This window comes from Lipotes vexillifer, unplaced genomic scaffold (assembly GCF_000442215.2).
Source record: "Lipotes vexillifer unplaced genomic scaffold, Lipotes_vexillifer_v1.1 scaffold134, whole genome shotgun sequence".
NCBI classification, from domain to species: domain Eukaryota; kingdom Metazoa; phylum Chordata; class Mammalia; order Artiodactyla; family Lipotidae; genus Lipotes; species Lipotes vexillifer.
Window position 1 is genome coordinate 2386707 of NW_006787464.1, and position 12265 is coordinate 2398971.

Consider the following 12265-nt stretch of genomic DNA (forward strand, 5'->3'; position numbering starts at 1 on the left):
GCCTTATAACTTTTAACTACACATCCCTTTCATGTTCCTTCTCTAACAATCCTAACGAGACACTTTTCTTTTTTCTATAACCACCCCAGTGACCAAAAGAATCTTTGAACCATCTTTCTGTCTCTGGCTAGTTGCTTTGCTCCAAGTCGAAAACAAAACTGATGTGTGCCCACATTGAATCTATCTGAGAGGTTTGCTCTAACACACTGTAAAACTTAGACATTGGGTGAGAAAAGCCAGGCAGCCTGGGTTTCCCTGGCTCTTCTCTCCCCTTACACCTTTGACAATGTTGCCTAGCCCTACACTTCAGTGCTTACACTTACCTCCAGATTTTATATTGAGCCAATTTTTAAATTTAGAGCTCCCTAGCTTATTTAGTAACCACTCTTTTACAGAGCAGTCTCTGACATGTTACACCTCTGGATGCATCACCTAATCTTTCACTGAGTTGTTCTCTGTGCATGTGGTATAACTCTCAGTTGGCTGCAAACTTCTCTGATGCCTCTGGCAGCCCTTTGGTGGTAATAATACTAATATTAAAAAGCCAACATGGAGGGTATATTATGCTCCAGACACAATGCTAAGTAATTTACTGGCAAAGTATTTAGAACACTGCTTAGCACACAGTAAGCCATTAATAAAGATTTGTTATTAGTACTATTTATAGTCCTATGAACTAGGTACTATTATCTTCATTTCGCAGATAAGGAAGCCGTGAGTCACAGAGAATTACATAACTTGTACAGGGTCACTAGAGCTCATGAAGTGGCAGAGACAGAACTCGATCCCAGTCTGTTTGACACCAATATCTATCCATGTTCTTAACCATTACAAAACATTTGGCTAAATACTCGCACACTAATCAATCTGATTTTTGCAATAATACCCTTGTAGTCTTCAGAGCAGTGTAAGTCATACTCAAGACAGGTTTTGCTTTGGAATTCTTTCCTCTTTTAAAATTCAACTACCTCATAGATACACAGAATAAGGCACAAGCATTTGTATCTCCCTGGAGAGTTTCATTTTGAAATTTCAAGGCCATTGAAGTAGGTGTCCTTAGGGAGAACAATGAGTTTTTCAAAACTTCTAAGTTGCTAAGGAACTGAATGTTTTTCATCTGTTAATATGGTACTTCAGTAGCTCCTTTAGTTATATTTTCTTCAGTCGTCCTCAGCCACCAATACGTCATATTTGCTCTCATAGAAAGAACTAGACTATGACGAGGGCTGGGCAATATCAAAAGTTCACGGATATATTTACACTATAAATAATAATAGTATTAGAGACTCAACCTTGATGGTCTAAATGCATCATACTTCTTAAAATTATTTCATTCGATGCTCAGAATTGTTCTGTGATGTAGTGGCCTTTCTCTCAGTCACGTTGCCGGATGTTGTCGCCTAGGGTTCTGGAGAGGCCTTTCCTCCCCTGCCCATCTCGCTTCTTTCTCCTCCTGCCTCCTAAACACCTCCTGCCCTCTCCTTCCTTGGCCCTCTGCGGGCTAAGCCTGCTTGAAAGGAAACGAGGACAGCCAGACCCTGGGGCTTGGAGCCCTCTTAACGGCTCCTGGATCCCTAGGGACCAGTCGGGGGACAGTCTCAACCCAAGCAGCTGGGGTGTCATAACCCTTTCCACTTAAGTAGCAGCACGGCGTCCCGACCCCATCCCTGGAAGCTGCGTAACCCTGGGCTCCACCCACCCCTCGGGCCGGAACCCGGCACGTTTATCTCCCGCCGGATTCCCACAGAAATGAACGAATGGGCTTAACGGCGACTACGGATGCTAGAGGCGCTTGGCGAGAATGGTGTCATTGAGAAGAAAGTTGGTTTCTACAGGGACTGCCGTGGGCGGCGCGGTGGCTCACGTGTGCGCTGGGCCCGAGGACGCGCCGGCGGCGGGATTCGAACGCCGAGCGGAGCTGCGCCCCGCGGTCTGGTCGGCGGCCGCCGGCCCAGGTCCGAGTGGGAGGAAGCGGCGCGCACAGCTGGCTTCCGTCGGGCTGAGGCCTCCCTCCCCGCCTGCTCCCCTCTCTCCCGCCTCCAGCCCCAGAAATTATCTCAAGCGTTGCCAGTGCGATTCCAGAGCCCCACTCGGGTGGGTTCTTTTGTTTCTTTGTTTTAATGACAGTTCCCAGCCTTTCGGCGTGTCGTGCGCGATTAATTCTCTGGCTCTTTTGAAGGCAACTGGGGTGGTATTTCTTCTGCATCATCCTTTTGGGGATAATTGTTTATGATGTGACGTCAGCCGGATTGATTTTTCTCTCCTGAATGAGAGAGAGAGTGAGCGAGGGGCAGAGAGAGAGCGCGAGAGAGGGTCACAGATGTGTGCGGAGGCCACAGATAACTGACATTTGGAATTCCTTCAGGGCAAAGGGAGATAGCAATGGGAGCTTGCAAGTGTGCAGCCAAGACTTCAGGCTGCACGGAATAATTAAGAAGTTTTTCTTGAAAGAAAAGAAAAAAGAAAAAGTCTCCTCCGCACCGAGCCACTTAGGTGCTCGTTTCATGCCAGCGTCCCCGGTTAAGGTGGCAGCGTCTGATAATTAATCTCGGGTACCCAGACGCTGCAATAGGCTTAAGAAGACGAAGAGGAGGGGCGGGGGAAGTGCGTCACCAGGTGGGGAAGGGGCTGTGCATTTGGTGACAAGCGGAGGGGATAGGGGTGGAGGGGAATGGGGACGGGAAATAGGTTCTGTGTGCTCTCCGGGGGTATTGTGTCAGGAGATGCAGGCTGGCTACCATGTGACGCGGTCCAGAGCTGAAGGGATTGGCCGAGGCAGCGCAGGCGGTGCAGCTTGGCCGGCTTGCTGTTCCTCTCCCTTTCTCTCGCAGCATCTTCCTGGGAGCCTGTAGGTGAAGCAGCACCACAAGCATCCATGGCCTATCTTTGGGGTTAACACTTGTCTCCTTTGGCTTCAGCATCGAACAGAGCAGATCTCTCGACAGCAGCAGCAGCGTTGTGAGGACTTAGCTGGGACCTGGAATCGTATCCTCCTGTGTTTTTTCAGACTCTTTGGAAATTAAGGAATGCAATTCTGCCACCATGATGGAAGGTAGGATGCTTTCTGCTGTGGTTGACTGGCTTCAGGCAAGGTTTGGGCAGAACAGTGTTGAATTATGTGTACAGTCTGTGTTTGTGGCTGGTCTAGAACCTGGTTGCCAGGATTTGCAAGCAGAAATTCTGCAGTTTGCTTACAGCGGACCAGGGCTCAGACTAATGGAATCAAACCACAGGGCTTCTTGTTTAGCTCAGAACCTACAGATCTTGCCTAAAGTGCTTGCAAGGAGCTGAGATAGAGCTAGCAAAGAGCTTGCAAAGCAAAGAAGTTGGGAGAGAAGATAAGGTTTTCTGCTCTGGGTTCCTGGGACTACACTGATTAAACATTTACAAGGGAAACTTGTCTTCTGAAATTAACATTAGACGGGAGAGGTCATTGACAGAGTTATGCATGCTGTCATTTTCCGTGAACTGTTTAAAAATTTTTAAAATTCTTGTGAGATATTTTTATCTCTGCAATTTACATATACTGTTGGGGTGAGAGGTGCAACAAATTTAGTCCATAAGCTATAGTTTTATGGGGCTGTCATTGCAACAGAATGAGCAATATGAGGAAAATATCTGGGACTCTTGGCTTCTGATTAGGGGTCTTATCAGGTTAAAAAAAAAAAAAAAAGAATTTTGTGCTTCCTAAATGTGTTCTCCATGCAATGGTTCTTAGCCAAGCCTCAAATAATTACTTAACTGATCACCTTTTTGCATTCAATTTTAAGTGTAAGGAGGAACTTTCCCTGGGGAGATATTGTTTAAAGTATATTTTATTCTACTAAATTACCCTTCTAAGCTTGAGATGGTGACAACCAAGAGTGCCTCAGAAAAGCAGCAAGCTGATTAGGAAAGAAGCAGGCAGCCCTACCCTGGCTTTGATTTTCTGTTTTCACACTACAGGATGGTGCAAAACTCCTGGCCTTTCCTAAGATGACAGGCAGAAATTTGTCCCCAGCCTGGATTTCACAATGCGGAATCGAGTGCATAATGGGTCTCAAATCAGCCATGAAAATGGCAGAGAGGCCACCTCTTAAGCCAAGGTCTGTCTTACAGATTTTAAACATTCCTTAGAAATTTACCAAAATGGAATAAGAGGAGAATGGTTGCAAAAAACAGAAGCGTTGCCTGTACTTATTTGGCAGAATTGAATTCTTTTTGCTTTCTCTGTCATCATGTCAAACATTGTTAATGTGATTTGGGGAGTGAAGAATTCTACAGTCATGGCCCACAGATTTTAGAAAATAGCCTGAAAAGAGAGATTGGGTATCATTTTGCTGTGGAGACTGGTCTTGTTTGCAAAGGGCTCTCAAGCTAGTTTTTTTAAATATAGGCCTAAATAAAGTGAGATTATTAATGCTCTAAGATTAAATCATTTTCATTAATTCAAAATGAAATCCAAAATGGATTTAACCTTTGAGTAACAAGGCAAAACAAACAAGAAAGAACATTACTGATGAACTTTTCAATTAGAAGCTCACGTGGATTACCCTCTTCAAAAAAAAATTTGTGTCTATAGAGGTACTAGGTTTCTCCAGCTAAATTTCACGTAGCATTTCTTGAGAACAAATCTGCACACGTTCTGATTAGATTTTAATCTTACATGGGGAAGTGGAAGAGCTTTCCTTTTACTTCTTGCCTTATAAACTATGGACTTAAAGTATCTTTGAAGGAAGTAATATTTTTTGATGCTTATTAATGATTCTCTTGGTAATATTGTCTATTGTGCCACCCCAGAATGTCAGTTCAAAGCCCTGTGATAAGCTTATCTGAGCTGCCTACACTGAAATGAGAACTGTAACAAAGACATGTGTTGGAGCTGAATTAACACTATGGCTCTGCGTTGACCAAATTTATCTAATGAAGGATGCTATCTGAGCACTGTTATGAATTAAAGGTGACACTAGGGGTGCGGTGGCCATCCATCAGATCCTTGCAAAAGAAATTGGACAGGTGTTTCCAGTGGCTTAAACATTTAAATGAAACTAATTTTTATCTACCTATAGTTCCTACTATTCAAGACGTATTATCTTCACGGTTCAGGGACCTTAGAAAGGCTGGTGGGAACCTTAATCAGGAATCAATTTGCCTATCAATGGCCTTCCAACTTAGTTGCCAGCCTTTTTGGCAATATATGCATATTTCTGATACTGCATCTCAGAATTTCACCTCTGAATTGCTCTTCCTCTGAAAGTGTGTTATAGCAGTTATCATTCCCACTTAACTCTTCCCTAGAGGAAGCTAGGCCTCCATCTATCATGATAGCCTTGGAAAGATAAGAAAGCCCCTGAAAAGCACCCTGAAATCCTGTCATGGCAGCCGTCTGCCAAAACATCAGTGGGCTCTGAGAACGTGTCACCAAACATCCAGATAGGTAACATGCTGTCTTCTCAATTAGTTCATATGCCACACACACACACACACACACACACACACACACACACACACACACAGAGTTGCACACGCATATGTCATCCACACATATACAGTATTTTAGAAAGGGAGAGAACCCACATTTGCATTTGTGTGTGTATGTATTTCTGTATTTACTGAAGTGTTTTAGTCTAGTGCTCGGGAAAAGCATGGCCATGGCAACTTTTCAAAGCTACTGCTCTACTTTGTGTAAAAGAAGAGTAAACAAATATTCATCAGAATGGCTTACGGTTTACTTTTGTGTTCTCACTTTGATGGAACAGGATATAGGCTCCATTCATTCAATGCCTATTGGAAATTCTGGCCATAGAAGAGAACTGTTACTACCTCCCCAGTGATTCAAGTGTCAGAGAAGGCAGTGAAGTGCTTTTGCAGGGACCTCAAGCACATTATCGGTAGCTCGTGGCTCAATGACTCCTTTCAAATAGTTTTCTTTTAAAAAGTATATTTCAAGGGACTTGTTTTGTTGATTCCTGCATTCTTTATTTTTTTGGCAGTGGTTAGTATCGGGTCTTTCCTAAAGAATGCCCTGTGATGTGGAGCCTTATGTAGTATGACTGTGAAGGGAAAGAGGATGAGCAAAGGGAATTATTTGCTAAAGGGCATATATGTTGGCCAAGCTTACAGTGCAGTCTGTGTGATTAGGGCAGCTATTCAGGGATTCTGCTGTTTTTCATATATTATTATTATTATTAAAGTTTGAAAATGACCTTTTAGCTACTTTTTTTAAGATAAGTGAAACTAAGTCAGGGTTTCCAGGGACATTTATTAATTTGTAAGGCAGTCTGGGCAATTTTCCCTTGTGTGGAGGAACTGGACTGGAAGTGCTCGTGTTTTCAGTTCCCTATTCAGGCTCTTAGGTGTTTTACTGGAAAGAAAAGTTTAGGGGCGGCCAATAGTTTCATCCTATAAATAATTTTTGAAGTTAACAAGCATGTTTTAAGGGTTTACTGGGTTTAATTGCAATGTGCAGAGTAATTTAATTAATTTTATTATTTTTACTATTCACAATAAGCTGCAAGTAAATGTATTCTGCACTGAGTGCTTCTGCAGTACTTTTTCTAAATTGTAAAAATTAAAACTAATACATTGAGGCAGAAAAGTGGGAGGATGGATTTTGGAGCCAAGTTCATTAAACAAGAAAGCTCCTATTTTTGATCCCTCATAACGTTTTAAATATGAACTTTTTCTTTTTACTTTGTATCATGGTGGGTATATTAACCTGATTGAAAGCTAGGCCTTAAGTTTCTTTGGTTGCATCTGTCTCTCTTTTAAATGTGAGTACTCACAGACTCATACCTCTCAATTCCTTGCTAATACTTTTACCTCCAAAATCAATATTTAGAAAAATTTAAACAATTCTAGATTAACTGATCTTCTGTTGTGGCAGGGAACCTTGTAACAGTAAAGGCTTTTCTTTCCCCTATCTAGAAATGAAGTTTATTTATTTGGAAATTTCTTCGCTGTAACCAAAAAGGAACGAAGCATTTTGAAGCTGGAACTGTTCATTTTCTAGTTAGCTAAGAAGTTTTAAAGGGAATGCTTCTCACTGTTCTACCAATTCCCTTCCCAGAAATGGTGATGATATTTTGGAAAATCTTAAGCATATGCCTATGAGATTATAATATATATTCCATCCCTTATGCAATTTCTCTCCTTCCTAAGGGGCTCAGGGTTGGAAAAAGCCTCCTGTTATGTAGAAATTCCCATCCAATTCCCAAGGCCAACTTTAAATCTCTAAAAAGAACATGTAGTCTTTTTTTAAAAAAATTAACTTAGATAAACCATATGCTAGAAGACTGTGGATAATTCTTTCTGTTGGATTTGGCACATACACTATCCATGTTTCAAATAAACAAGTTGCAGGAAGTCAGCAACTCAATTTTTATGTTCCTGGGTTTGTTTGGGATCTGGTCACTTGAAACAAGTTATCCTGTGGAAATGATGATATAAATGATGGTTGCATTCTTTCAGTAATCCATCAAAGGCTGTTAACCCGTTATCTACCTGAAACTAAATATTTGCCATGAAATGTATAAAGAACATGACAGTTACTATAGTAGTTAGCCAAAAGAGAACAATGGCATTAAATGTATTTTCAATTTCTAATGTTGCTACTTGAGGGGAAGAACATTTACTTAGAGGACAATGAGGAGATGGAGAGAAATTTTGAAGGGTTTTTTTTTTTTTTTAGGTATTTTTAGAAGTTTTAGAGACTCAACACTGGATTTTTCAATTATGTTCAATTTTACGTCCATACTTGTGGTTTACCTATTTGCAATTCAGTTTTATCATATCTAATGCTGTTTAATTGTGACCACTTTCTGGAAACTCACAAATGTAATTAAGAAAGAGAGAAAGCTAATTGTAAAGGAGTTGAAAAAGTTAAGGGATTATAATGGATGTGAGCTCACACTTCTACAAAAGTCTCTGAGGAGAAATTAACTGGAGAAGAGATCATAGGTAGAAGGGAATTAGGGAGCATGCTAAGTGCAGGATTCCTTTGAGGAGAAAGTAGGGTGTGGGGCAGAGATATTGGATCTAATGGGTTTGTGCACTGACTACCCAATATTTCTGTGGGCTTAGGATGGCTTACTCACCAGCGGAAGAGCTTTGGGGAAGGAGGTATAGACTTGGGGAGGAATGAATCTCCATTCTTGGAACATGTAGGCCATTTAATTGTACCTACGGGGTGTTAGAAAGATATTCAGTATCTCTAGTTAATATTTTCTATCATGTCGCTTCCTTATTTAAAAAAACTTCAATACCTTCTCATTTCTGTTAAAATCTAGAGCATACAGGAGCCGGCACGCTCTGGCCTTCTGTGCTTCGTCAAGCTCATCTCACGTGGCGCTTAACACCGACAGCCTTGCTGCCTGTCTCAGAGTGTCTAGAACAAATACTTCCCTGCCTCAGGGCTTTTGCCCTGCCTAGAACACTCTTTTACCAGCTCATGGAGTAACTGATTCTCTTGTCATCCCAGCAATACTGCCACCTCGTCAGGAGGCCTTCCCTACCATCCTTGTCATCCCAAGCTCCCAGGCACACACCCTGCACCCTGAGTCCATCTCAGTGTCCTCTCTCTCCTAAGAGCTGTATTTATTATTCATGGTTGTTTAATGGTGTATCGGCTAAATCTCTCACTCAGAGGTAAGCTCCATGAGGGCAGGAATCTGGTCTGTCATCTCCCCTCTGTATCCTTAGCTCTTAATGCAGAGCGGATGCTTAGATGTTTGTTTATTGACTAAGTGAATAAAACCTGATGTAAATGACTCTGATGACTTCACAGTTTACATTATAAGGTATTATTTGGGGCATTATGGTGGATATCAGAAAAATAAATTGCTCAAATTTATGTTCTTGCTGGAGAAACAAGATCTATAAACATGAGATAACTAGGGGAAAGATATGTGTTATGGAGTACTAATTGTAAGATACAGATAATACCTTTTGAGAAGCAAAAGAAAAGAAATAGTCCATTTGAAAATATGTACTCGAGCTTAAATTATTTTGGTGATTAGCTCCAAGGAAATGATTTCATACTGGAAAAAGAAAAGTTATAGCAGAGCTATTCAAAGACATTCCCAGAGGCATTGTTGTCAATATCCTGTACATTTTTTTTTTCTCTTCCTTCTGCTTTCCTGGTATTTCTGTCTTCCTTTCTCCATTTTTCTCATTCTTCCATTCCTCCTTTTCATTCCGGGGTCTCTTTCCTTTTCTCTGGTTTATGACCAGATCTGAAAATAATAGATTATAGAGCTAGAAAGTTTGACTTGGAATTTGGGAAAGTGTTTTTAAATAAATTAGTGTATGTAAACTAATGTAGTATTGTACAATATATTTGTGCATGCAGTGGCAATGTGTTGGTATGTGAGGTTTTTCAGATGCCAAATTATTCTTGATTGGAGAATCTATGAATCTTAGAAACTCAATATGTTCTCTGAATTTGTGCAGACTGGATTTTTTTGGTTGAAAGAGCATGGACTCAGAATTCAGACTTAGGTTTGAGACTAAGTGTTGCAACTTCTTGGCTATGTGTCTTGAGAGGATTACTTTACCTTCCCGGGGTTCTGTTTCCTTGCAAACAAAATACGAGCATTGATCTGTCATCCCTCTAGAACTTCCAGCTCTAAGAGTCTCTGGCATTTGCTGAATGATTTGGATTCCACATATTCACTCCCTCCAAGGTTTAAATTCTAATGATTGACTCCTCTTCATCCTACCTCAGAACATACCTTCGCTGACACAAAAAATGATTCAAATACACTGCTATCTGCTTTTATTGGTTTATTCTTCCTCTGCTGTCCTTTTGCACTTATGCTACAAGTTTGTCTCGCATCTTTGCTGTGCTAGAAGACAGAAGTGCATCTATGCAACCCTCTTATATAGCTCTTAGCATAGAACTATTTATGTGTCCATTAAAAATTGTATATTGAATGAATACTAGGTGTTAGGCATGGTTCTAGGTGCTAGAGGCTCAATAGTGAGTAAAACAGATTCCTGCCTGCACGGAGCTTCCTGTTCGGCGCAAGAGAGACCTGACAAAATAAAATAAAATGCAGAGTACATTGGATGGGGGTAAGGGCTTTGGAGAAGAGCTGAGTGGAGAAAGGGGCTAGAGAAAGTAGTGGAAGGATCAGGGCAGATGGGGTTGCAGTTATTAAATAGGGTGGCGATGGAAAGCCTCGCTGAGAAGACGTTTGAGCAAAGACATGAGGGAGGGAAGGGAGTGAGCAGCCAAGTAATTACCTGGAGGAACAGTGTAAAGAAGCAGGGGGAAGAGCCAGTGAAAGGCTCAGAATGTGGGCGGAACAGCAAGGAGGCCCGTGGGTCTGGAGCAAAGGTCGGGGGGAATGTTCAAGAGAGGTACTCAGAGAGGTAAGAACAAATAGACACCTATGAGCCCCTTTCTCTCTCTCTTTTTAAAAAAATTTATTTATTTTACTTATTTACTTTTGGCTGCTTTGGTTCTTTGTTGCTGTGCATGGCTTTCTCTAGTTGTGGCGAGCGGGGGCTACTCTTTGTTGCGGTGCGCAGGCTTCTCATTGAGGTGGCTTCTCTTGTTGTGGAGCACGGGCTCTAGGTGTGCAGGCTTCAGTAGTTGGAGCTCGCGGGCTCTAGAGAGCAGGCTCAGTAGTTGTGGCGCACGGGCTTAGTTGCTCTGCGGCATGTGGGATCTTCCCGGACCAAGGATCGAACCCGTGTGCCCTGCATTGGCAGGTGGATTCTTAACCACTGCACAACCAAGGAAGCCCCCTTTCTTTTTTACAATATTATATTAGTTTCTGGTGTACAGCATGGTGATTCAATATTTTTATAGATTACTCATCATACAAAGTTATTATAATATTATTAACTATATTCCCTGTGTTGTACATTACATTCCTATTATTTATATTGTATAACTGGTAGTTTGTACCTTCACCTATATCACCAATACCCCCACAACCCTTCCCTCTGGCAACCACTATCTGTGAGTCTGTTTTCTGTTTTCTTATATTTGGTTATTAGTTTTGTTTTTTAGATTCCACATATAAGTGAAAACAAACAGTATTTGTCTTTCTCTGTCTGACTTATTCCACTTAGCACAGTACCCTCCAAGTCCATCCATGTTGTTGCAAATGGCAAGATTTCATCCTCTTTTATGGCTGAGTAATATTCCATTGCATGTGTGCATGTGTGTGTGTGTGTGTGTGTATACACACACACACACACACATACATACATATATAAAGATATTATCATGTCTTCTTTATCCATTCATCTGTTGAGGGACACTTAGGTTGCTTCCATATCTTTGACTATTGTAAATAATGCTGTGACGAACATTGGGATGCATGTATCTTTTGGAATTAGTGTTTTTGTTTTCTTCAGACAAATACCCAGGAGTGGAATTGCTGGATCCTTTCCAATGGTAGGAAAGCCAGTTTCCTTTTGCAGAAGTCAGTCTGCATGGGCCTGTGTTATCCATGTGTCAAGCAACAGGTGGGCATTCAGAAGCCTGGTATTCTGATCCTAGTTCTGTGACTGTCTTTTGATGGTTCCTCTCAGACCCATTCTTCCCCTGTATTTCAGTAAGTGGATGCATATCATGCTCTTGCCTTGGCTTATGGTTTCAAGCCCAAAGTTAGAGCTGAGAGTTCAGCTACAATTCTAGTCTTGAACATTTCCACACAAAAGATAGAGCTTCATGATAAGGTGATATCAGAATCAGAATTACACATCAATTCACAAATATTTTGACTATGTATCAGAGGCTTTTATTTTTATTTGGTTCATATAAATTTCTATTATGTACCAGGGCTAGTATTTTAGGATTTTTTAAAAGGCCCAGAGTGACCCATGTCTCATATCTTTACAAACAGTATAAGGAAGATGTTACCTAACATGTTATCTAACATGTCCTGTCTAACTTAGGACATTGTCCTAAAATTATGTGGCACTTGAACATACTTCAAAGTTTCCAAAATGTTTCATTCATTTAACAGGTATATCTGGAACTTTTTCCTTAGTCTCATGTGCAATTCTAGGCCCAGTGAATATGATAGCAAAAAGGGGCAGCTGTAGTTGCCATCCTCAGAAACTCAGAGTCTAGTATATATTATCACATACTGTGTACATATCTTATTCTACACTATCTCTGTGTGGTAGAAATAGGCATTACTATCTTCATTTCAAACAGGAGGCAACCAGGGCTCAGTGATGTTAAGTGACTTGTTCAAGGTGACCACCTTACCAAAAGGCAGAACCAGCATTTATTAGCCAAACTTGAATCCTAGTCAAGTGCTCT

General features: G+C 41.2%; 1 protein-coding gene across 4 annotated transcripts in view; it reads left to right on the forward strand.

Annotated features, from left to right (window-relative positions):
- Positions 1 to 2276: 2276 nt before the first annotated feature.
- The window catches only part of SGIP1 (SH3GL interacting endocytic adaptor 1), a 204158-nt gene continuing 194169 nt past the window's right edge, over positions 2277 to 12265 (forward strand). The window contains exons 1-2 of one of the 4 annotated variants that reach the window (XM_007460090.1): positions 2277 to 2565; positions 2919 to 3052. In XM_007460090.1, the coding sequence (XP_007460152.1) occupies positions 3043 to 3052 (10 nt within the window). In that variant the 5' untranslated portion in view covers positions 2277 to 2565; positions 2919 to 3042. Of the gene's footprint in view, positions 2566 to 2801; positions 3053 to 12265 lie in introns of those variants that run through there. The other 3 variants (XM_007460089.1, XM_007460088.1, XM_007460091.1) reach the window with 3 other exon arrangements.